Source organism: Bufo bufo, chromosome 1 (assembly GCF_905171765.1).
Source record: "Bufo bufo chromosome 1, aBufBuf1.1, whole genome shotgun sequence".
Classification (NCBI taxonomy): Eukaryota; Metazoa; Chordata; class Amphibia; order Anura; family Bufonidae; genus Bufo; species Bufo bufo.
In genome coordinates this window covers 265959719-265984206 of record NC_053389.1, presented here as the reverse complement: position 1 = coordinate 265984206, position 24488 = coordinate 265959719, and the positions used below count along the sequence as shown (strand labels likewise).

The 24488-nt window shown below is 41.8% G+C and overlaps 1 protein-coding gene across 1 annotated transcript in view; it reads right to left on the bottom strand.

Moving 5' to 3' along the window:
- VWF (von Willebrand factor) overlaps nt 1–24488 on the bottom strand; it is a 214419-nt gene that overhangs the window by 115685 nt on the left and 74246 nt on the right. Inside the window, exons 16-18 of the mRNA XM_040439200.1 lie at nt 23461–23701; nt 21930–22018; nt 6546–6706 (exon numbers count right to left, since the gene is read on the bottom strand). Of these exons, the coding sequence (XP_040295134.1) occupies nt 6546–6706; nt 21930–22018; nt 23461–23701 (491 nt within the window). The remainder of the gene's footprint in view (nt 1–6545; nt 6707–21929; nt 22019–23460; nt 23702–24488) is intronic.

The window sequence follows — 24488 nt, the reverse complement described above, 5'->3', positions numbered from 1 at the left end:
GGTCCTGTCCACCAGAGAGGCCAGTGCTTTTTTTCAATAGTGTGCAAGCACGGCCACCGCTGCTGGATTGCAGGGTGGTCGTAACCATGGAAACGATATGCGTATAATGTGATGGAAAAATTTGTCTAGCCAGCAAAGGAAGCAATATGGACAATCACTAACCTTAGTAAGTGCCTTGTATTAACTTTCTCTACATAATAAATGCCACTTGCTTTAAGCTTGGAACCTAGTTCTTTGAAATTATTCTTAAAGACCCTGCAACTTCCATGTATTCTGTGATTGGTTCCAACATGGACCACAACAGCTGGGTCATTCATTTATCCACCCATTCCAACACGCTCTGAACCTTGGCACCAAGGAGAAAGCGAACCATTCGGTTGATTCAGTCTTGGCAACAAATTATTCTATCCGTCTTCTGATTATAGAATCCCCTGTAACTAACTGTCTAGACCTAATTACACTACCATTGCCTCGACTACTATCTGGGCTGTCCTCCCAGCTGTTAGGGAGAGCAGTATCCACTAGAGCTGCCATAGAGACTGACACCCTTATACCATCACCTAGCTTTACAATTTTGCTTGGGACCACAGAAACAGAAGTGGCCTTTCTTTTCTTGGATCCCTTTCTACTCCCCCTGACTACATTAACATAGCTACCTACCTGTTCCTCCTGATTCGTACCTCCAACCTCCACATCTACCCCACTAACTGCTTACTCAGTGAGCAGCATGCTCCTCTCAAGATTGTCAGTTGCCCTCAGTTGTATATTTTGCTCTTTCAGATCTCTACCGCAAGCTTCCAGATAGACAACATGTTCACATCTGTCACATTAGTATTTACCCTGTATCTTCTGCTCCAGTTGTGTATACAGTACATGTGGCAAAGTGTGCACAGGAGAAAATCTCCAACCAGCTAGCCATTATCTCAGTTATAACAACAGAGGACAATAATTGGAGAGTAAAGTACAGGGACTAACTCGTGCTTTTAACTTCTATTTTTGGTGTTTCTTTTAACGCTTCTTGCAAGCAGACACTTAGTCAAGCAGAAGACACTCTGTACAGCAGCCCTCTTAATGCAGCAAGCTCATTGGAGCTACTACAAGGAATATTTCCTTAAAAAAGGACCTTTCACCTCTTCTGACATGCCTATTTTAATAGCTACATGCATTCCCCACGTACTAACAATTCTGGAGCACCTATTCTTATGTCTCTATGTTGTGCTGTTCCTTTATAATTTGCACTATGCGTTATGAATGAATTGCTATTAGCCTTCAGTAAGGGTACAAAGGGGAGGTAACCAGTTGGGGGTGTGTACCTGCACAGTCTGAAAATGGAAGCACTGATTGGATAGAGCGAGTCTGTGCAAGTACACACCCCCAACTGGTTACCTCCATTCTGTACCCTTACTGGAGGCTAATAGCAATTAATGAATAACTTATAGTGCAAATAATAAAGGAGAGGCACAACACACAGCCGTAATAATAGGTGCTCCAGAATTGTTACTACATGGGGAATGCATGAAGCTATTAAAACAAGCATGTCAGGAGCAGTGAAAGGTCCTCTTTAAATTAAATCTGTCACCAGGAAATTCACTGTTAAACCAGGCACAATGCCTTATAGGGCTAGCTACACTTTTCACTGAGCGATCAGTTGCTTCATTCTGGTGAAAAAGCATTTTTTATTCATATGCAAGTGAGCAGTTAAGTGCACTGAGGGTGGTCCTAAGCCACTCTGTGCACCCTGCTTCCTCTGCCAGCTCCTCCCCTCCTTGATTGACAAGGCTAGGTTCTTGCAAAGTCATCTCGCCTGGCACTGGGAGGAGCTGGCAGAGGAAGCAGGAGGAGCAAGGATGCACTGAGTGGCTTGATCCCACCCTTGGTGCACTTAACTGCTCACTTTGCTTTTATGGATTATAAGTACCGTTTCTCCAGAATGAAGCAACAAATCGTGAAGCAAAAAGTATCATTACATTCAGCTGTGCTAGCCCGACAACGCAGTGTGCATTCAACCAACACTTATCTACCACACTTGCAATGGAACAATGGCAGAATGGGTGGCCCAGCACTTCAAAATGCAAGACCACCTAAAAACTACTTCCCAAGTGCAGAGGCATAGAACAGAAAATAGTGGGTAAGCGCTGTTGAACTGTGCATAACTGCCCTGTGGATCACACTGGATCTTACACCATTTAAAAGTGATGGTGGGAAATGTTGAAGGCAAGATGAAAAATTGCTAGTTTCTGTTTGCGGAGCAGCAGGATTCGACGACTTTAAGTATCTACAGGACATATTTAATGTGAAAACCTGCCGAAAATCTTATAATGCATTGCAAGTCTACAGAGGATTTAGATGTGACAGGCCTGCAGAGGGTCTGGCAATGGGGACCACTGATTGAAAAGAAATATCCCATTCAGACGGAGGCCCTAGGTTTTGAATGTGAACAAGTCTCGCGACCTCTGTGTACTTCACAGGACGCATCTGTAAAACTGGTTAATTGTAGGGACCGCACTCAATACCAGATGTCTCTGTGAGCTTAACCTTCTCTCCAGTTTAAATCACTTGTCACTTGCACTGTGTGTGTTTTGGATTCATTCCATGTGTCAATAGGGAGGAAAAAAACTTTAGTTATTCTGTAGAAAGAACAGTTTCATTACAAACACTGGGCGCATAATGTACAGCATCCCCTGTAACCTGAGCAATATGGGAAAAAATTCATTAGTGGGTCAATGGAACAAAGGCTCCACCTTTCAAGGGTATGTCCAGCTTTAGGTTCAAAATCATGTGCTGAGCAAATTCACAACACGGCTTTACAACAATTTCAACACTGTTTTTCTGCTAAAGAGCTTGAAATCCTAAGCCTATTAACTTAAATGATAAAATTCTCACTACCTGTCATCACCACTAGGGAGAATTTGCTGAGGAGTCAGGACACATTTACTACTGAGTTTAATGAGAGCTGTATAATTCTGACTGACGGTAGTGGTAAGGCAGTCATACTTCTATAATTTGCCTTCAAGGTTCTGCAGAGGTTTATAAGTCCGTATCAGGAAAAAACGGAGCACAAATCTATAGAATTTTGAACATAGTTATGTTAAAAAGAAAAGATGGCATTCAAATGTGGATATTAACTTAAAAGTCAATTTCCCAAAATAAAAATCAAATAAAAATCACCACTAAATATAAATCCAGAACAACTGTGTGACAATAAATTGAAGTGAATAGGACCAGGACTGCAGTTACCACCTCTGTCCACTGCACAATAGACGGACCTGTGTCGTTACAGCGTTAAAGGGAACCTGTCATGTGGATATTTGATTATAATCTAACTAATTATATACAATCATTAACTACTAAAAAAGTACCTTAGATGTATTCACTTACTGGTGTGACAGATGGTTACCTCATAATATACACACAAAGATGCCGCATGCCGCATGCTAATGAGCTGATTTGAGTCCAGCGTGATGTCATTGAGTCCAGCGTATATTTATTTCAGAGCTAAAGCCACTCCCCTGCCCACCTGCTGCTGATTCATATGGAAAAAAAACTGTCATTCAGCAGCAGGTGGGCGGGGAGAGTCAGGAGCTCATAAATATTCAGGACTCATCATTATCAGCTGGAGCTTTTCAATACAAGATGTTGGCAGATTGACTGGGTCAATTAAAGAAAGTGACCCAGTATTTTGCTAAGAGAATCAGTCACTTACTTATGTTGCCCTTAGTTAGGACACCATAAAACTGGTGAAAGGTTCCCTTTAACCTTTGGCACCAGAGCTACAAGGTAACAGCTGATCTGCGGGGGTGCGAGGTGATGGACTACTTCTGATTTGGTATTGAGGATAAACAATCAGTATCAGAATCCTGGACAACCGCTTTAAGGTGGCAATATATATAAGATGCACAGTATCTCACAAAAGTGAGTACACCCCTCACATTTTTGCAAAATATTTTATTATATCTTTTCATGGGACAACACCGAAGATATGACGCTTTGATACAATGTAAAGTAGTCAGTGTACAGCTTTTATAACAGTGTAAATTTGGTGTGCCCTCAAAATAACTCAACACACAGCCATTAATGTTTAAACCGCTGGCAACAAAAGTGAGTACACCCCTAAGTGAAAATGGCCAAATTGTGCCCAAAGTGTCAGTATTTTGTGTGGCCACCATTATTTTCCAGCACTGCTTTAACTCTCTTGGGCATGGAGTTTACTAGAGCTTCACAGGTTGCCACTGGAATCCTCTTCCACTCCTCCATGACACCATCAAGATGCTGGTAGATGTTAGAGACCTTGCGCTCCTCCACCTGCCGTTTGAGGATACCCCATAGATGCTCAAAATGTTTAGGTCTGGAGACATGCTTGGCCAGTCCAGCACCTTTACCCTCAGTTTCAGGCAGTGGTGGTCTTGGAGGTGTGTTTGGGGTCGATATCATGTTGGAATATTGCCCTGTGTCCAGTTTCTGAAGGGAGGGGATCATGCCCTGCCTCAGTATGTCACAGTACATGTTAGCATTCATGGTTCCCTCAATGAACTAGCTCCCCACAGCCGGCAGCACTCATGCAGCCCCAAACCATGACACTCCCACCACCATGCTTGACTGTAGGCAGGGCACACTTGTCTTTGTACTTCTCACCTGGATGCCGCCAAATACGCTTGACACCATCTAAACCGAATAAGTTTATCTTGGTCTAATTAAACCACAGGACATGGTTCCAGTAATCCATGTCCTTAGTCTGCTTGTCTTCAGCAAACTGTTTGCGGGCTTTCTTGTGCCACATGTTTAGAAGAGGCTTCCTTCTAGGATGACAGCCTTGCAGACCAATTTGATGCAGTGTGTGGCGTCTGGGCACTGACAGGCTGACCCCTCACCCCTCTAACCTCTGCAGCAATGCTGGCAGCACTCATATGTCTATTTTAAAAAGACAACCTCTGGATATGAAGCTAAGCACGTTCACTCAACCTTTTTGGTCGACCATGGCGAGGCCTGTTCTGAGTGGAACCTGTCTTGTTAAACCGCTGTATGGTCTTGGCCATTGTGCTACAGCTTAGTTTCATGGTGTTGGCGATCTTCTTATAGCCTCAGCCATCTTTATGTAGAGCAACAATTCTTTTTTTCAGATCCTCAGAGAGTTCTTTGCCATGAGGTGCCATGTTGAACTTCCAGTGACCAGTATGAGAGAGTATGAGAGCGATACCACAAATTAAACACACCTGCTCCCCATTCACACCTGAAACCTTGTAATACTAACTACATGACACCGTGGAGGGAAAATGGCTAATTGGGCACTATGTGGCCATTTTTGTTGCCAGCGGTTTAAACATTAATGGCTGGGTGTTGAGTTATTTTGAGGGCACACCAAATTTACACTATTATACAAGCTGTACACTGACTACTTTACATTGTATCAAAGTGTCATATCTTTAGTGTTGTCCCATGAAAAGATAGAATAAAATATTTACAAAAATGTGAGGGCTGTACTCACTTTTGTCAGATACTGTATATTTTGGCAAGTTCAGCCAACCATCTAATGTTTATGAAGGTATAAGGATTAAGATGCTGAATTTCAATACTTTGCAGCTGAAGGCATCTGTGTTGGTCCCATGTTCATATGTGCCCTCATTGCCGAGAAAAATTATGTTTTACTATATGCAAGTGAGCCTCTAGGAGCAATGGGGGTGTTGCCGTTACCTCCTAGAAGCTCAGATTTCTCTGCAACTGCCACTTCCTCTGCACTTTTTAGGGTCCATTCACATGACTGTAGGCCGTCCATGCCCATATTACGGACAGCAAATACGGCGCGGATAGGAGGTATGGATCGCTTCCGTGGGTTTTTTGGTCTATGCCTTCACACTGCAAAAGATAGGACACGTTCTATCTTTTGCTGTATACTGCAGATCGCGGACCCATTCAAGTGAATTTTCAGTCCGCGGCAGGGGCACGGACAGCTTACATTTGTGTGAATGGACTGCCTGGTTGTGTCAAAGTACAGAGGATGTGGCAGTTGCAGAGAGAGCAGAGCCTCTAGGTGTAATGGCAATGCCCCCGTTGCTCATTTGCATATATTAAAACATAATTTTTCTCAGAAGTGCGAGCACATATGAACATGGGACCAAAACTGATGTCTTCAGCTGTCAAGTGCACATGTAACAGGTCAGCCAGGTGTAAATCAGCTAACATATGCCCTTTCAGTTCTTGAGAAGATGACGCCAGAGGTGTCTGGCGGCATCTTAAGTCCCTTCACGTTCTTCAGAAAAAATGCACACTGCATGCAAGTGTAGAGGGTGAAATAGCTATACATAATATATATCCCATGTGCATGGCCAGACTTATAGGAAGTTCAGGAAAGTTCCTCCTCCACATCCCCCTCCCCCCACACACACTCTCCTTATTTATACTTTATCACACAAATGTTGGCTGCTAAGATCTTTCAGGAACATGTACATCCAAAAGAGGCAATGATGCTATCATCCAGTCTTATAAGAGGTTGACTGTAGATCTTACTGTAGCTTTAAATGTGGGCCAAAATGTGTAAAATGAATCCTTACCATCCCATCTGGGCACATACATCCTGAGGTACATTTGCTACTCATGCACTCTGCTTCATAATTTTCACAAGATTTGGCGCACTCTGTTCCTTTAACTGATGGATCATCAGGAGAGCATACAACTTTTTTCATTGGAGGCCGACAATCTGCGCTTCTTTTTACTGGAAATCAAAAGAAGGAAAGAGTTAATTGGTTCCACGCAGGTTCTGAAATATGTTGTAGGATAACTGGAAAAAAATCTATAGAAATGTCGGATGCAATCACTTATGGAAGCTTCATGGTGGCCATATTGTTTGTTATCCAGCTTCCCCAGACATAGATAATAGATGAAACGCCCTTTAAAATATAAAAACAAAGCAACATAAAATGTAGAACATTCCAGACTCCAGAATGAGCAAAGTTTTGTACACTTCGATTTGGCTACTTCGCCAAACTTTACAAAAAATGTTACTTTGTCACGAAGAGCATTTCTTTGTAAGTAGTGGGTTAAATGTCAGGGAATGGCAATTGTGCCACTTCCCGTCATTGTACCCCTCAGATACCGCTTTCATACATTATCGCAGCATCAAAAAAAGTGTAAAATAAAAAAAAACATAAAATTCTTACCCTATCCATTTGCTCGCAACAGGCCGGCCGCCGCCATCATGCTTGAAGGTCTGGCGTGAAATCTCGCACAGCCTAAGATGACGTCATCACGTTGGCTGTGCATGGGATTTCGGCCGAGATCTTCAAGCAAGATGGCGGCAGGGCGGCCCTTTATGAGCAAATGGAGTAGGTATTTTTTATTTTATTTTTTTACCCTATTTCTGGTTAAATCAATTCGCTACTACGAAGCATGAGGAAATTCGGCTTCGCGTGAATCAAATTTATCCTGGAATTGGGATCACAGTCCACTTCGCTGATCCCTATCCACAATGTTGTACTCCTAATCAATGTACCATGAAAAGTCCATGGATGCTTTTCTATTTTTAAGTACTGTACATAAATGTCTTTTACATTATTTATTTTTAGCATGTTATATTCATGTTTATTTTTTGAATGTGTTTATATAGTTATGTGTATATATATATTTAAACATATTTTTCATCAACTTTTTCTAATTTCTTTTTTATGCACTCCTCAGCATGGAAATTACAACACCAAGAAGGACAAGCTGTAAGGTTATGCAAATCGAGAAAGTAGCAGGTGTCGCTGGGCCATTGTGCAGAAAGAGGCAGCTACCGTATTTTTCGCCCTATAAGAGGCACCGGCCCATAAGTCGTCCTTAGGTTTTTGAGGAGGAAAATAAGAAAAAATATATTTTGAACCAAAAGGTGTGCTTTTGGTGGGTTTTGAACTAATGGTGGTCTGTGGATGACACTATTATGGGGGATCTGTGGATGACGCACTGTTATGGGGGATCTGTTAGATGACACTGTTATGGGGGATCTGTGGATGGCACTGTTATGGGGGCATCTGTGGATGGCACTGTTATGGGGGCATCTGTGGATGGCACTGTTATGGGGGCATCTGTGGATGACACTGTTATGGGGGCATCAGTGGATGGCACTGTTATGGGGGCATCTTTGGATGGCATGACACTGCTACGGGGGGATCTGTGGAGGACACATATATAGCATCTTATGCTATGTGTCATCCACAGATCCCCCCTATAACAGTGTCCCTGTGTAGTGAATGACCCCCAATACAGGGGGTGGGGGTCGGCATCTGGTTTTGTAATGGCAGCGGGGCCCGGTGAAGTTACTGTATTCTATTATACCAGGCCCCGCTCACTGTAGTAATCATATCTAACCTGCAGGCAATCTTAAACTATAGAAATAATGTGCAATCCAGCCTGTACTACTTAGTACAATCTTCCGGAGCCGCCTGCTTCATTCATAAAGTGGGAGGAGCAGGCGCATAACGTAGTGAGTTACGCTGCCTCCTGCCTGCTACGGAAGATTGTAGTAAGCACTACAGGCTGGATGGCAAGTGATTTCTATAGTTTAACATTGCCTACAGGTTAGATATGATTACTACAGTGAGCGGGGCCCGGTGTAATAGAGTACAGTAACTGCACCGGGCCCCGCTGCCATTACAAAACCAGGTGCCGGCCCCCAGCCCCTCCTCCCTCCCCGCTGATACACCCGCTGGCCGCGCTGTGCAGCATCGCGGCGGCGGTGTATCAGTGTAAATTGCAGCATTCGCCCCATAAGACGTACTGCCATTTTGCCCCTACTTTTTTTTGTGGGGGGGGGGGGGGGGGGGGAGTGCTAAACAAATTGGTCAAAATTCTATTTGAGCTCAATTAGGCCAAATAGATAAAACCATTTGATTCGGGTCTGAATCAATTCTACCTAAATCGAAGGTGCTTCAACTGGCCTGAAAGATTTCTGTGGTCTCCGGGACAGAATTTTTCTCTCTTGCCTCTCACTTTTTTATTTTTTTATCCATTTTTGTTTTCCCTCTCTCCATATAATACTCTATATACCGATTCACTATAGGGCTGTGTATACAGTTCTGTGCAAAAGTTTTAGGCAGGTGTGGAAAAATGCTGCAAAGTAAGAATGGTTTCACTTTTATTAATTAACAAAATGCAACGTGAATGAACAAAAGTGAAATCTAAATCAAATCAATATTTTATATGACCTCCTTTTGCTCTCACAAGAGCAGCAATTCTTCTAGGTACACTTGCACATAGTTTTGAAGGAACTCGGCAGGGCCAGGAAGGTTATTCCAAACATCTTGGAGAACTAAGCACATATCTTCTGTGGATATAGGCTTGCTCAGATAATTCTGTCCATTCATGTAATCCCAGACAGACTCAAGGATGTTGAGATCAGGGCTCTGAGGGGGCCATATCATCACTTTCAGGGATCCTTATGCTTCTTTATAATAAAGATAGTTCTTAATAACATTAGCTGTATGTTTGGGGTCGTTGCCCTGCTGCAGAATAAATTTGGAGCCAATGTGATGCCTCCCTGATTTTACTGTAGGATATAGAAGTATCTGCCTGCCAAGTTGTTTTGAAGAAGCCCAAAGAAACAGGCAACGCTGAGGAACGTAGATACAGTGGTCGGCCAAGGAAACTTAGTGCATGAAAGACATATCATGTTTCCTTCCCTTCATGGGAAGTAAGCATGATGGAACCTAGGTACACCCATCTACTGCTTGGAGATGTCTGTCCAAAATGGTCTTCATGGAAGAATTGTGGCCAAAGCCATACCTTCAACATGGAAACCAGGGTAAGCAACTCAACTATGCATGAAAACATAGGAACTGGGGTGCAGAAAAATGTCAGCTGGTGCTCTAGACTGAGAAAAAATTATAAATGTTTGACGTAAAAAAAAAAGGCAGTTGTTCACTGAAGTACTTGATAGTGGTACAATAATATGTGTCTGCAGGCAACAGTGAAGCATGATGGAGGTTCTTTGCAAGTTTGGGGTTGCTTGTCAGTAGGGGTGGACGATATGCAATATAAACTATATAAATTTGGCCATCGATAGAGATTTTGTTTATATCGCCATATCGCGGTAGAACATGGCATGCGCCGCTCTCGCCGCGCACCATGTGATCCTGAGTTGGCACAGTGGAGAAGGAGGGAGTCCCTCCCTCCCCACTGTGTGCGGTTGCTGCTGACCACCAATGAGAACAGAGGAGGAGGGGAGGGACTGTGGCCACTGCGCCACCAATGAGAACAGAGAGGAGGAGGAGGGGAGGGACTGTGGCCACTCCGCCACATATAATATAGAAATATAGAATATATTGCGATATATATCACATATCGCACATGCTTAAAATTATGTCGCAATATAGATTTTGGGCCATATCGCCCACCCCTACTTGTCAGCAAATGGAGAGGGGATTTGGTCAGGATTAACGGTGTCCTCAATGCTGAGAAAGACATGCAAATACTTATCCATCATGCAATACTGCTAGGGAGGTGTCTGAGTGGTTCCAAATTTATTCTGCAGCTGGACAATGACCCCAAACATACAGCTTTCTATCTCCAGAATAAAGAAGAACAAGGAGTCCTGGAAGTGATGATATGGCCCCCACACAGCCCTGATCTCAACATCATCGAGTCTGTCTGGGATTACGTGAAGGGACAGAAGGATTTGAGCAAGCTTACATCCACAAGAGCTCTGTGGTTATTTCTCCAAGATGTTCGGAACAACCTCCCTATCGAGTTCCTTCAAAGACTGTGTTCATGTGCACCTAAAAGAATTGATGATGTTTTGAAGGCAATTAGATTTAGATTTCTCTTTTGTTTGTGAACTGAACAATTGATAAATTGATAAAAATTAACTATTAATACTTCTATTTTTGAAAGCATTCTTACTCTGCAGCATTTTTCTCCACACCTACCTAAAACTTTTACTCAGTACTGTACAATTCTACGTTCCATATTACTATAGGTCTCTATATATACTGTAGTTATAGTCCTCCTTGTCTCACTTTAAGACTAAATAAGTAGAGACTGGGCCCCACGTGTCATTATAGGGCATATTTGAGTACTAAATAGCATCAATGATCAGGGAGCTCTTTCCTATTTCCTTAAAGGTATATACCATTATTTACAGGTTATGGCAGAAAAATAAAATTTCTACTTTCCAGCTTTTCTTTTATGGTAAAAGTTACATTTGTCTGTAAAGTTAATGTTACTAAAACAAAGGAGAAAAAAATATTACAATAAATGTGTTTTGCAACATACTTACTATTATATATCCCAAAAACAGTATTTGATATACCTGTAGTAATAATAACTCATACAATAATGTATAGTGAACATATTATTTAAGGTGATCAGTAAACAGTGGAAATAAAAATGCCATATATTTTCCCTTTATTTAACTATTAATAGAAGTTGAGAAAAATTTAAATTTTAAATGGCCACACAAAAAAACTTATGACTGTTATGGCTATAAATGTAAGAAGGTCTGGCGGGGGAAGGGAGGCAAATGATTTGCCTAAATGGGGACCAGAAAATCCTGATGGCAGTCCTCCTGATTACATTCTGTTTTTGCATTGGCTCCATCAGCTAGCAGAGCCCTCCTACTTGTGTTTGCCTAACCTGCTGTCACGGCTGTATGTGAGCAACAAGAGCATACACAGTTAATAGAGCTACTGACCGGACCCAAACTAGGGAGGATAAAGGGTGACCCCTGTCAGACCCTCAAAGCTCTCCCTATGCTGCTAAAGCACATGCCCGGATCCAAATGGCGGAACGAGGCATGCCCACGTACCTATGACTAATGACCACTGTAACCCCTACAATAGTAGAAGGGGCACGGCCACCGGTGCCCTGCTCAGTATATGGAGGGAACCGTGGCCACCTCAGATCCAGTCAGAAAATAACCATGTACACAACAATGTCTGCACACTTAGCTGAAGGCGCTGCAGCCGCAGAGAAGACGGATCCAAGGACAGGTGGCAATATCCGGAGTGCTTGCTGCAGCAGAACACAGGTCCAGTGAACTGATAGCTAACAAGTGAAGATACTCAAGCAAGAGCTACAACTCAAATGAGAACTATAATCCACAGCCTAGAAAGGAGGAGGGGTGATTTAAAGGCAGGGAAATCAAACGCAGGAGGAACAGCTGGGAGGACTCCTCCAAGCTCTAGTAGTGACACCTGCTGCTGATTTAGGCCCACCTATATAGGGCTACGTTTAGATGTTTTCCAGGGCCACATTTAAAAAAAAAAACACTTTTGCTGCCAGTTTTTTCCCCCGATATTTTGCACCTCTGGTAGCAAAGACAATATTCACACTTTTGACATAAAACCTAAATTAAAAAATTAAAAAGTCAGTATTTTCTGAAAGTAAACAGTTGTTACCAGGGGCATAACTACCATGGCGGCAGACTATGAGACTGCTATGGGGCCCAGGACAAGAGGGGGCCCAGTCTTAGTTGGGATTATCTCCTCTTCTACTGGAGGTGAAAACTTGGTCCAGACTCTACCCTCTAAAGCAGGCACCCTGTAACTGCGGCCCTCCAGCTGTTGCAAAACTACAACTCGTAGTTTTACAACAGCTGGAGGGCCGCAGTTTGAGGGTGCCTGCTCTAAAGAAACAACTTTTAGCAAATAAAGCAGTGAAAAAATGGCCCAAGGGTCATTGAAAGAGGTTTAGGCAGAAACCCTTCTGTCCTGTGTGGTGGGCCTGGTTAGATCCTTGCTATGGGGCCCTTACTTCTCTATGTACACCACTGGTTGTTACATTTTCAGAATGTAATTATCAGTATTAAAATACTAAAAATCATAACTTCATACACACAGACACCTTCATGCAATTTCACGTCAAAGAGTAATGTTTCATAAAAATTGTATAAAAAATAATATTATACACACCACAAGCAGAATCCATACATACTGCTTAAACCTATATCTACATGCACATAAAATCACCAGAACTGGAAATCCAAAAATCTGATTTTAAGATGGAAATTCTCAAGAAAGTAACCACCTATAAAATACAGGGATTATAGTCCATGAAAAGCACACATCTAAACTCAATGTATTTCTTGAAAGTAGGCAACCTGTTGATTGCGGCAGTCATTATGAGCTGTTCACAAGCATTAAGCTCCTTCATGTAACTTTTAAAAAATAGAAATCATTTTTAAAAATCAAAACAAATTTGGTTCTGAATCTCACATACGATCATCCACAAATATTTTAAAAATATATTGCACAGTGCAAAGAGCTGCTATAATACCAAAATGTACATTGATGAGAGATCACAGCATAAGGCTACAGTCACGCAACCATGGTGTTTTGGGGATCTGCAAATTGCAGATCCCCAAAACACTGATACCAGCTAATGCGAGTTCCGCATTTTGCGGACCGCACATGCCGATGCTATCATAGAAAATGCCTGTTCTTCTCCGCAATGGCGGACAAGAATAGGACATGTTCTATATTTTTTTTGCGGGGTTACGGAACGGAGCAACGGATGCTGACAGCACTGAAATGAAAGGGTCCGCACCCGTTACGTAAAATTGCAGAACAGATGCAGACTTATTCATACTGGCGTGTGACTGTGGCCTAACATGTGAAAAAATACTTAATACACAATCACATCCACCTTCATAGAGTTCTGCAACAAACACAACAGTAATTATAAGCAAAACTATAAGGACAAAATTCATATTAGTGACTGAAATTCAAACTCAAAGATTTGAGGAGATCATACAAACGCCATGTGTACATTCACTGCTATATGTATTAAAAATGGCAAATTCGCATGAATGCGCCAACCAGTTTTGAACGCAAATACTAGAGATAGCAACAGAAGATAAAGGCTTTGAAAGTGGCCATGTACTGTTTTTGTTTGTTAACCTAATTGGAACCAATAGTTTATGGCCAGGGCCGGTGCTATAATAAGGCAGACCAAGCGGCTGCCTTAGGGCGCAGAGACGGGGGGGCGGAAAAAATAAACCTTTTTTTTTTTTTTAAATAACCTGTATTTTTTGCCCCTGGGTCTTATGGGGCGAATACTAATGAAGCTCTTCCATTTTGGAAGCGCTTCATTAGTACCGGAAGACCAGGAAGCGGTGAAAGATCTGTACTCACCGCTTCCTGGTCCTCCAGTCGGCTGTCTGCTGGGCAGGGCTGCGCACCATGTGACCTCACTGTGTGCAGCCTTCACAACTGACAAACTGTGCATCTTATGGGCCAGTGCGTCTTAGAGGGTGAAAAATACGGTCCTCAAACCAGCGATTGTCTGAAGCAGAGAGAAGATACCAGGACCACACAGAGGAGAAGCCAGCTGCTGCAGACGGGACCACGGCCAGGTAAGCTGCAAGGGGGGTAAACAAAAAGGTATTTTCTGACTGATGGAAATCTTTTCCATCTGTCAGAAACAGGACTAGATTAAAGGGAGGGGAACCAGGGGATTCCACCACTACATAGGAAGCAGGGGCCTCCATCAGATCTACTGGTTCTGAAGGGGCATCAGAATCTGCAGATCTGGATGCCATGGTGGAGGCTCAGCTAAGACTCAAACAGGAGTGTACAGCTGGGGTACGCACATTCCACTCACTCCTATCACTGTACAGGGACCCTGAAAAAAGAGAGGCACGGTGCAGCCTCCAAGAAATGTAATTATCTCTCCTGCTATAGAGATAGAGATAATGACTGTGGCCAGTAGGTGGCAGCACTACACAGCATTGCTGGATTTTACTGGCTCAGAGGTTTCCCAGATGCTATGGCCTAGAAAGAAAAAAGAGATGCAAGGAGGAGGGACGTGTGTAGCCCTCCATACAACAAGTACCTTCATGAGGACCTCACTCACACTTCCTGTTTGGTGAATGCCTGTAGGAGGGAGGTCAGAGTTCCTCTGAAACTGCTGCCTGTCTATGACAAGTACAGGCAGCAGCTTCAGGAGAACCCTGACCTCCCTCCCACAGTCATTCACTAAACAGGAAGTGTATATATCTGGCCAGTCAGTATATATCTAAACATCTAGAATTTTGACATATGACCATTGATGATGCATGGTGTTTTGTGATGGCTCTTTCTCTGTGTCAAAGACATTCCAGGGCATTATAGGAGGTTCATGACACAGGGTCACCCTGATAGGCTGACTTTACAATCTGCGACAGACATCAGGGAAAGTATTTTCTCCTGGAGGTAGTCCAACCTGCCTGTATCTTTACAACTTTCACATGACTGGGATTTTCTTTTAGCATTCTTAAAGGGGCTGAGCAAGAATAGGTGGGATGATTGCTTATGGCAATGTCAAACCGTATGTTTATATTGAAGAAGCCCAGTAGAGCATCACAGGCCGGGAGCAGAAGGAGCGGGAAGCCAGGGCCGGGAAACAGGTAAGTAATCTTCTCTTTGCAGGTCCAGTAAAGTGGGGAGGGTTTGCCAAAAATCCCCCATCCCCCACCGTTTAATAAAGGTTAAGCTTTAATGGTAGTGGTTCTGTGACTCCATTTATTTTACACTGCCAATTACTCAGTCCCACTGACAGTAGATTTGCCGGACCTGTAATAGCTAATTATAGTACTTACACTAGACTATGGACTTACCTCAGAGTTTTAACCAGACTATGAACTGACTAAGCACAGCATTTACACCAGACTATGGACTGACTACAACATTGACTGACCGCATTTACACCAAACTATGGACTGACTGACCACAGCATTTACAACAGACTATGGACTGACCACAACGTTTACACTAGACTATTGACTGACTGACCGCAGCATTTACACTAAACTATGGACTGACTGACCACAGTGTTCACACCAGACTATGGACTGACTGACCATAGCATTTACACCAGACTATGGACTGACTGCATTTACACCAGACTATGGACTGACTGACCGCAGCGTTTACACCAGACTATGGACTCAATGACTGCATCATTTACACTAGACTGTGGACTGACTGACCACAGTGTTCACATCAGACTATGGACTGGCCACAACGTTTACACTAGACTATTGACTGACTGACTGCAGCATTTACACTAAACTATGGACTGACTGACTGCAGCATTTACACTAGACTGTGGACTGACTGACCACAGTGTCCACACCAGACTGTGGACTGACTGACCATAGCATTTACACCAGAATATGGACTGACTGCATTTACACCAGACTATGGACTGACTGACCGCAGCGTTTACACCAGACTATGGACTCAATGACACCTCAGCCGTGTTAGCCCCCCCCATATCAAAATTTTTGAACAAAACATATGCAATTGGTTAGATCTTTGTTAGATCAGGTTAGATCAATTGTTGTTTGCGTTAGATCTCATACAGAAGTAGAGATATTAACAGTTATTTGCAGGGGGGGCTAACCCGTCATCAGCCCCCCCTTATCAAAAAATTGACCAAAAAGTTCGCTATTTTGGAAGATGTTTGTTAGATCAGGTATGATAAACTATTTGTTTTGTTAGATCTCACATAATTACAGACTTATTAAGTGATTAATGAGGGGGGGCTAGCCCCCCCACATGCAATTTTCAGGTAAAATTTGATGCAGAGTAATAGGCCTTCATTAGATCCGGTAAGATCAAGTGGTTTCAACGTTAGATCTCATTTAATTACAGAGATATTTCACATAAAAATACAGATATTAGGTAGTATTAAATAGGGGGGCTAACCCCCCCACATGCAAGTTTCTGGTAAAATTTGATGCAGACTAATAGGCCTTCGTTAGATCCGGTAAGATCAAGTGGTTTCAACGTTAGATCTCATATAATTACAGAGATATTTCACATAAAAATACAGATATTAAGTAGTATTAAATAGGGGGGCTAGCCTCCCCACATGCAATTTTCTGGTAAAATTTGATGCAGACTAATAGGCCTTCGTTAGATCCGGTAAGATCAAGTGGTTACAACGTTAGATCTCATATAATTACAGAGATATTATGGATATTTGGTATTACGTCAGGGAGGGCTAGCCCCCCCACATGCAATTTTCTGGTAAAATTTGATGCAGACTAATAGGCCTTCGTTAGATCCGGTAAGATCAAGTGGTTTCAACGTTAGATCTCATATAATTACAGAGATATTTCACATAAAAATACAGATATTAGGTAGTATTAAATAAGGGGGCTAGCCCACCCACATGCAATTTTCTAGTAAAATTTGATGCAGACTAATAGGCCTTCGTTAGATCCGGTAAGATCAAGTGGTTACAACGTTAGAGCTCATATAATTACAGAGATATTATGGATATTTGGTATGGGGGCTAGCCCCCCCACATGCAATTTTATGGTAAAATTTGATGCAGACTAATAGGCCTTCGTTAGATCCGGTAAGATCAAGTGGTTTCAACGTTAGATCTCATTTAATTACAGAGATATTTCACATAAAAACGCAGATATTAGGTAGTATTAAATAGTAGGGCTAGCCCCCCCACATGCAATTTTCTGATAAAATTGGATGCAGACTAATAGGCCTTCGTTAGATCCGGTAAGATCAAGTGGTTTCAATGTTAGATCTCATATAATTACAGAGATATTATGGATATTTGGTATTACGTCAGGGGGGGCTAGCCCCCCCACATGATATTTTCTGGTAAAATTTGATGCAGACTAATTGGCCTTCGTTAGATCCGGTAAGATCAAGTGGTTTCAACGTTAGATCTCATATAATTACAGAGATATTATGGATATTTGGTATTATGTCAGGGGGGGCTAGCCCCCCCACATGCACTTTTCTGGTAAAATTTGATGCAGACTAATAGGCCTTCGTTAGATCCGGTAAGATCAAGTGGTTTCAACGTTAGATCTCATATAATTACAGAGATATTTCACATAAAAACACAGGTATTAGGTAGTCTTAAATAGGGGGGCTAGCCCCCCCCACATGCAATTTACTGGTAAAATTTGATTTAGGCTAATAGGCCTTCGTTAGATCCGGTAAGATCAAGTTGTTTTAATGTTAGATCTCATATAATTACAGAGATATTATGGATATTTGGAATTACATAAGGGGGAGCTAGCCCCCCTATTTAATACTTCCTAATATCTGTGTTTTCATTTGAAAAATCTCTGTAATTATATGAGATCTAACGTTGAAACCACTTGATCTTACCGGATCTAACGAAGGCCTATTAGTCTGCATCAAATTTTACCAGAAAATTGCATGTGGGGGGGCTAGCCCCCCTTGACCTAATACCAAATATCCATAATATCTCTGTAATTATATGAGATCTAACGTTGAAACCACTTGATCTTACCGGATCTAACAAAGGCCTATTAGTCTGCATCAAATTTTACCAGAAAATTGCATGTGGGGGGGCTAGCCCCCCCTGACGTAATATCAAATATCCATAATATCTCTGTAATTATATGAGATCTAACGTTGTAACCACTTGATCTTACCGGATCTAATGAAGGCCTATTAGTCTGCATCAAATTTTACCAGAAAATTGCATGTGGGGGGGGCTAGCCCCCCTATTTAATACTACCTAATATCTGTATATTTATGTGAAATATCTCTGCAATTATATGAGATCTAACGTTGAGACCTCTTGATCTTACCGGATCTAACGAAGGCCTATTAGTCTGCATCAAATTTTACCAGAAAATTGCATGTGGGGGGGCTAGCCCCCCTGACATAATACCAAATATCCATAATATCTCTGTAATTATATGAGATCTAACGTTGAAACCACTTGATCTTACCGGATCTAACAAAGGCCTATAAGTCTGCATTAAATTTTACCTGAAAATCGCATGTGGGGGGGCTAGCCCCCCTGACCTAATACCAAATATCCATAATATCTCTGTAATTATATGAGATCTAACGTTGAAACCACTTGATCTTACCGGATCTAACGAAGGCCTATTAGTCTGCATCAAATTTTACCAGAAAATTGCATGTGGGGGGGCTAGCCCCCCTATTTAATACTACCTAATATCTGTATTTTTATGTGAAATATCTCTGTAATTAAATGAGATCTAACGTTGAAACCACTTGATCTTACCGGATCTAATGAAGGCCTATAAGTCTGCATTAAATTTTACCTGAAAATCGCATGTGGGGGGGCTAGCCCCCCTGACATAATACCAAATATCCATAATATCTCTGTAATTATATGAAATCTAACGTTGTAACCACTTGATCTTACCGGATCTAACGAAGGCCTATTAGTCTGCATCAAATTTTATTAGAAAATTGCATGTGGGGGGGCTATCCCCCCTGACGTAATACCATATATCCATAATATCTCTGTAATTATATGAGATCTAACGTTGAAACCACTTGATCTTACCGGATCTAACGAAGGCCTATTAGTCTGCATCAAATTTTACCAGAAAATTGCATGTCGGGAGGATAGCCCCCCCTGACGTAATACCAAATATCCATAATATCTCTGTAATTATATGAGATCTAACGTTGAAACCACTTGATGTTACCGGATCTAACGAAGGCCTATTAGCCTGAATCAAATTTTCCAGAAAATTGCATGTGGGGGGGCTAGCCCCCCTATTTAATACTACCTAATATCTGTGTTTTTATGTGAAATATCTCTGTAATTAAATGAGATCTAACGATGAAACCACTTTATCTTACCAGATCTAACGAAGGCCTATTAGTCTGCATCAAATTTTACCAGAAAATTGCATGTGGGGGGGCTAGCCCCCCCTGACGTAATACCAAATATCCATAATATCTCTGTAATTATATGAGATCTAACGTTGAAACCACTTGATCTTACCGGATCTAACGAAGGCTTACTCTGCATCAAATTTTACCAGTAAATTGCATGTGGGGGGGATAGCCCCCCTATTTAATACTACCTAATATCTGTGTTTTTATGTGAAATATCTCTGTAATTAAATGAGATCTAACGTTGAAACCACTTGATCTTACCGGATCTAACGAAGGCCTATTACTCTGCATCAAATTTTACCTGAAAATTGCATGTGGGGGGGCTAACCCCCCCTCATTAATCACTTAATAAGTCTGTATTTATGTGAGATCTAACAAAACAACTAGTTGATCATACCTGATCTAACAAATATCTTCCAAAATAGCTAATTTTTTGGTCAATTTTTTGATAAGGGGGGGCTGATGACGGGTTAGCCCCCCCTGCAAATAACTATTAATATCTCTACTTCTGTATGAGATCTAACGCAAACAACAATTGATCTAACCTGATCTAACAAAGATCTAACCAATTACATATGTTTTGTTCAAAAAATTTGATATGGGGGGGCTAACACGGCTGAGGTCTCAATGACTGCATCATTTACACTAGACTGTGGACTGACTGACCACAGTGTTCACATCAGACTATGGACTGACTGACCACAGCATTTACACCAGAATATGGACTGACGGACCACGTTTACACCAGACTATAGACTGACTGACCACATTACACCAGACTATGGAATGACTGACCACAACGTTTACACTAGACTATGAACTGACTGACTGACTGCAGTGTTTACTACAAAATATTGACTGACTGACCACAGTATTTACACCAGACTATAGACTGACTGATCACAGCATTTGCACCAGACTATGGACTGACTGACCACATTTACACAAGACTATGGACTGACCACATTTACACCAGACTATGGACTGATTGAGTGCAGCATTTACACAAGACTATGGACTGACTGACCACAGTATTTACACCAGACTATGGACTGACTGACCACAATGTTTACACCAGATTATGGACTAACTGACCGCATTTACACCAGACTATGGACTGACTAACCCCAATGTTTTATCAGACTATGGACTGACTGACCACAATGTTTACATCAGACTATGGACTATGGACTGATTGACTGCATTTACACCAAACTATGGACTGACTGCAGCTTCTACACCAGAATATGTACTGACTGACCGCATTTACACGAGCCTATGGACTGACGGACCTCAGCGTTTACACCAGACTATGGACTGACTGACTGCATTTACACCAGACTATGGACTGACTGACCGCAGTATTTACACCAGACTATGGACTGACTGACCACAATGTTTACATCAGACTATGGACTGACTGACCACAATGTTTCATCAGACTATGGACTGACTGACCACAATGTTTAGATCAGACTATGGACTGATTGACTGCATTTACACAAGACTATGAACTGACTGCAGCTTCTACACCAGACTATGGACTGACTGACCACAATGTTTACATCAGACTACGGACTGACTGACCACAATGTTTACACAAATCTATGGACTGATTGCAGCTTCTACACCAGACTATGTACTGACTGACCGCATTTACACGAACCTATGGACTGACTGACAGCAGCGTTTACACCTGACCAGACTATGGACTGACTGACCACAGCATTTACACCAGATTACGGATTGACAGACCACAACATTTACACCAAACTATGGACTTGGACTGACTGACCACAGTGTTTACACCAGATTACGTACTGACCGCAGCATTTTCACCACAGTACAGATTGACCACAGCATTTACACTAGAATCTGGACTGACCACAGCTAGGGATAAGTGAACCCGAACTTTAAAGGTTCGGGTTTGGTGTTCGGGTGGTGTAAGAATTCTGTTATGGATTCCGTTATAACGGAATATAATGGAATTCGTAGATGGAATGCAAAACAGAAGCCTTTAAGAGGCATTCCGTTTAGATCCATCATAATAGAAGTCTATGGCCAAGCATAACGGATCCGTCTGGTTTCTATTATGCAGGACTTTGTTTTCTGTGTTATAACGGAATCCATAACGGAATTCCTACACCACCAGAACACCAAACCCAAAAAGTTTGGGTTCGGCTCATCCCTAACCACAGTGTTTACACTAGACTATAGACCGACTGAGAGCAGCTTTCCTGTGTTTCATCTGTGATGTTGCCCGTGATCCATACTTGTTTGATACTGGTTTACAGTATAGTTGCAGTCACTCACCTCTGGCAGACTGGCTGAAAAAGGCATCTGCATAATAGGCTCCTGGTACATCATTCGAAGTGCAATGCATCAGTCCATTCTCACAGTAGCTGGAAATGAGATAAAACACTATTATATGATCTATTTATTATTTTGACTACGTTCACACCCTGCAGAACTGCTGCTGATCTGCAGTGCGGATACTTGTGAAAGGGGTTTTGAAAACCAAATCCATGTGTGGCTGAAAAATCCCAATGGAAAAAAAAAAATTAAGAAGAAAGCTGTTATCATCTTAAGGAAAAGCTACAGATTTTCACAGTGGATTTCCCCACTACACCAAAGACTTGTGGTATGATTCACTGCTGCCATATGTGACTACATCCTAAAGCACCAACATATTATTCAGTGCTGTACAGTATATAATCTTGATGAAGAGAATCTCCATATATCCTAATTTCCAAGTATCCTATTAGAACATAAGGACACCATAGAGGGGATGCAGTAAGAGCACATTCTAACATCTAACATCAGCAGCAGAGGAGAGTTGCTCCCAACCAGAGGCTCTTCCTCTGGCAGGCCCAGATTGTCCATGCTACATTTTCAGACATTTAGATACCTGTTATGTAATAATAAATTTCCCCTGCATCTGGCACCAGGCCACCTTTAGTTGAAAAAGGGAACTCCCTTTCCTGAGAATGTTGTTATTAAATGCAAGTATTAGATATGGCCACTAGATGTCGCTATAGTACAGCAGTCTTGTGCCAGTACTAAATCATGTTTCATGCATATGTAGACAAGTGGAGACCCCTAATGCCTCCTAAAAGCTGCTTTGCAAAGGAGTGGATTCTTACTGTTAGCTTTATTACATTTATTAAAGTCTGAAGTCTGAATTTCTGCTTTATGAAATGAATATGCATTACATAAAAAGTTGAGTCACTTTGTACACACGATATTACTTATCTTGTACTGATCTTGAGTTACATCCTGTATTATATTGCAGAGCTGCATTCACAATTCTGCTGGTTGTTACTGGAAACAGTCAGCAAGCTTGTTGCCAAGTGGCAGTCCTAACAGTAGGGAGCAGTTCGATTTACATATGGCCTCAACTTTCTATGTATATTAATTCCATATGTAAACTGGGGTTTGAGGTGGAAATATGATTTAAAGAGAACTCTCCTGACAGGTCTGTTTCAGTAACTACTAGTAATAAAATCTCTGAAGCATCTTTTCTCATAGCTCCGTGTTACTAATTTTCTTGAAACTGATACTGGCCTCACTGGTTGGAGTATTACAGACACACACCCCACTGGTAAAACCCAGTTGTCAATTTATTCATAAACTTCTAGTAGGAACAACAGAGGAACCACGTAATGCTGATTCTAAGAAAAGACGCAAATTGATATTTTTATGAAAAATATTACTTTTTACTAAAACAGAGATGTAAGGAGAGACTGATAATGTGCCATAGGATTTACAAAATGACAAACCTTCAGATATAAATGTCCATGGTTCTAAACTAAGACACTTTGTAAGTGTCTATAGGAGCACTTACCACATAGAATGGTGATCTGAGAACACATCATCTGGTTGAAATAACTCCCCATCATAATAACATGAGCACTCGGACTTGGGAACACATTCTCCAAACTCATTGGTGTACAGTCCAGGGGGGCAGTAACATCCTTCCATACAGAACTCTCTGCAGTTGCTGTCAGGATGAGACAATGATCTGCAGGTCTGGTTACAGGGACTTCCGCACTGCTGGTAAATCTTCCCTTCAGAACATCTGATTGCTGGAAAATACAACATTGGAATGATATAGAAGATACAGCTGGGCTTACTAAGATACAGGTGATGGGGCCTAGACTGCAGTTGGCAAGTTCATCTGAAAGGTGGTCAAATGGTTTAAGGTCAGAGCTCTGTAGAGTATGGTCAAACCTTTCTACATCAAATTGTTTTATATGGAGCCTTCCCTAAATTATTGTGCTGCTTTTCCCATAGCAGGTTGGAGTGGAGATCAAGCATGAGCACTCTCAACCCGCTCACTACAAGTCTATGAGATAGATATGGTAACAGTTTAGTGAGCATGCTCATCTGCTTCCATATCTCCCTCAGACTTGTAAGAAGTAGGCCACACTCTGACTACCAGGATCCACACTGATGAATAGGGGGATAAAGGTTAATAGTAAGGGGAAACTCTTTAAAGGGGTTATGACATGATTGGTGTAAAAAATGAATCAGAAATCTCCCCATTCATTGCTCCAGTTGCTTTGCAATATTTACAGTGGCTTGCAAAGTTTGGGCACCCTGGTCAAAATCACTGTTACTGTGTGAACAGTTAAGGAAGTTGAAGATGAAAAGATCTCCCAAAGGCATAAAGTTAAAGATGACAAATTCCCTTTGTATTTTAATAAAAAACAATTTTTTTGTTTCATCTTTTACAGTTTCATAATAACAAAAAAGGAAAAGGGCCCGGAGCAAAACTTTGGGCCCCCTGCATGGTTAGTACCTAGTAGCACCCCCTTTGGCAAGTACCACAGCTTGTAAACGCTTTTTTCAATTCTTGTGTGAAGGATTTTA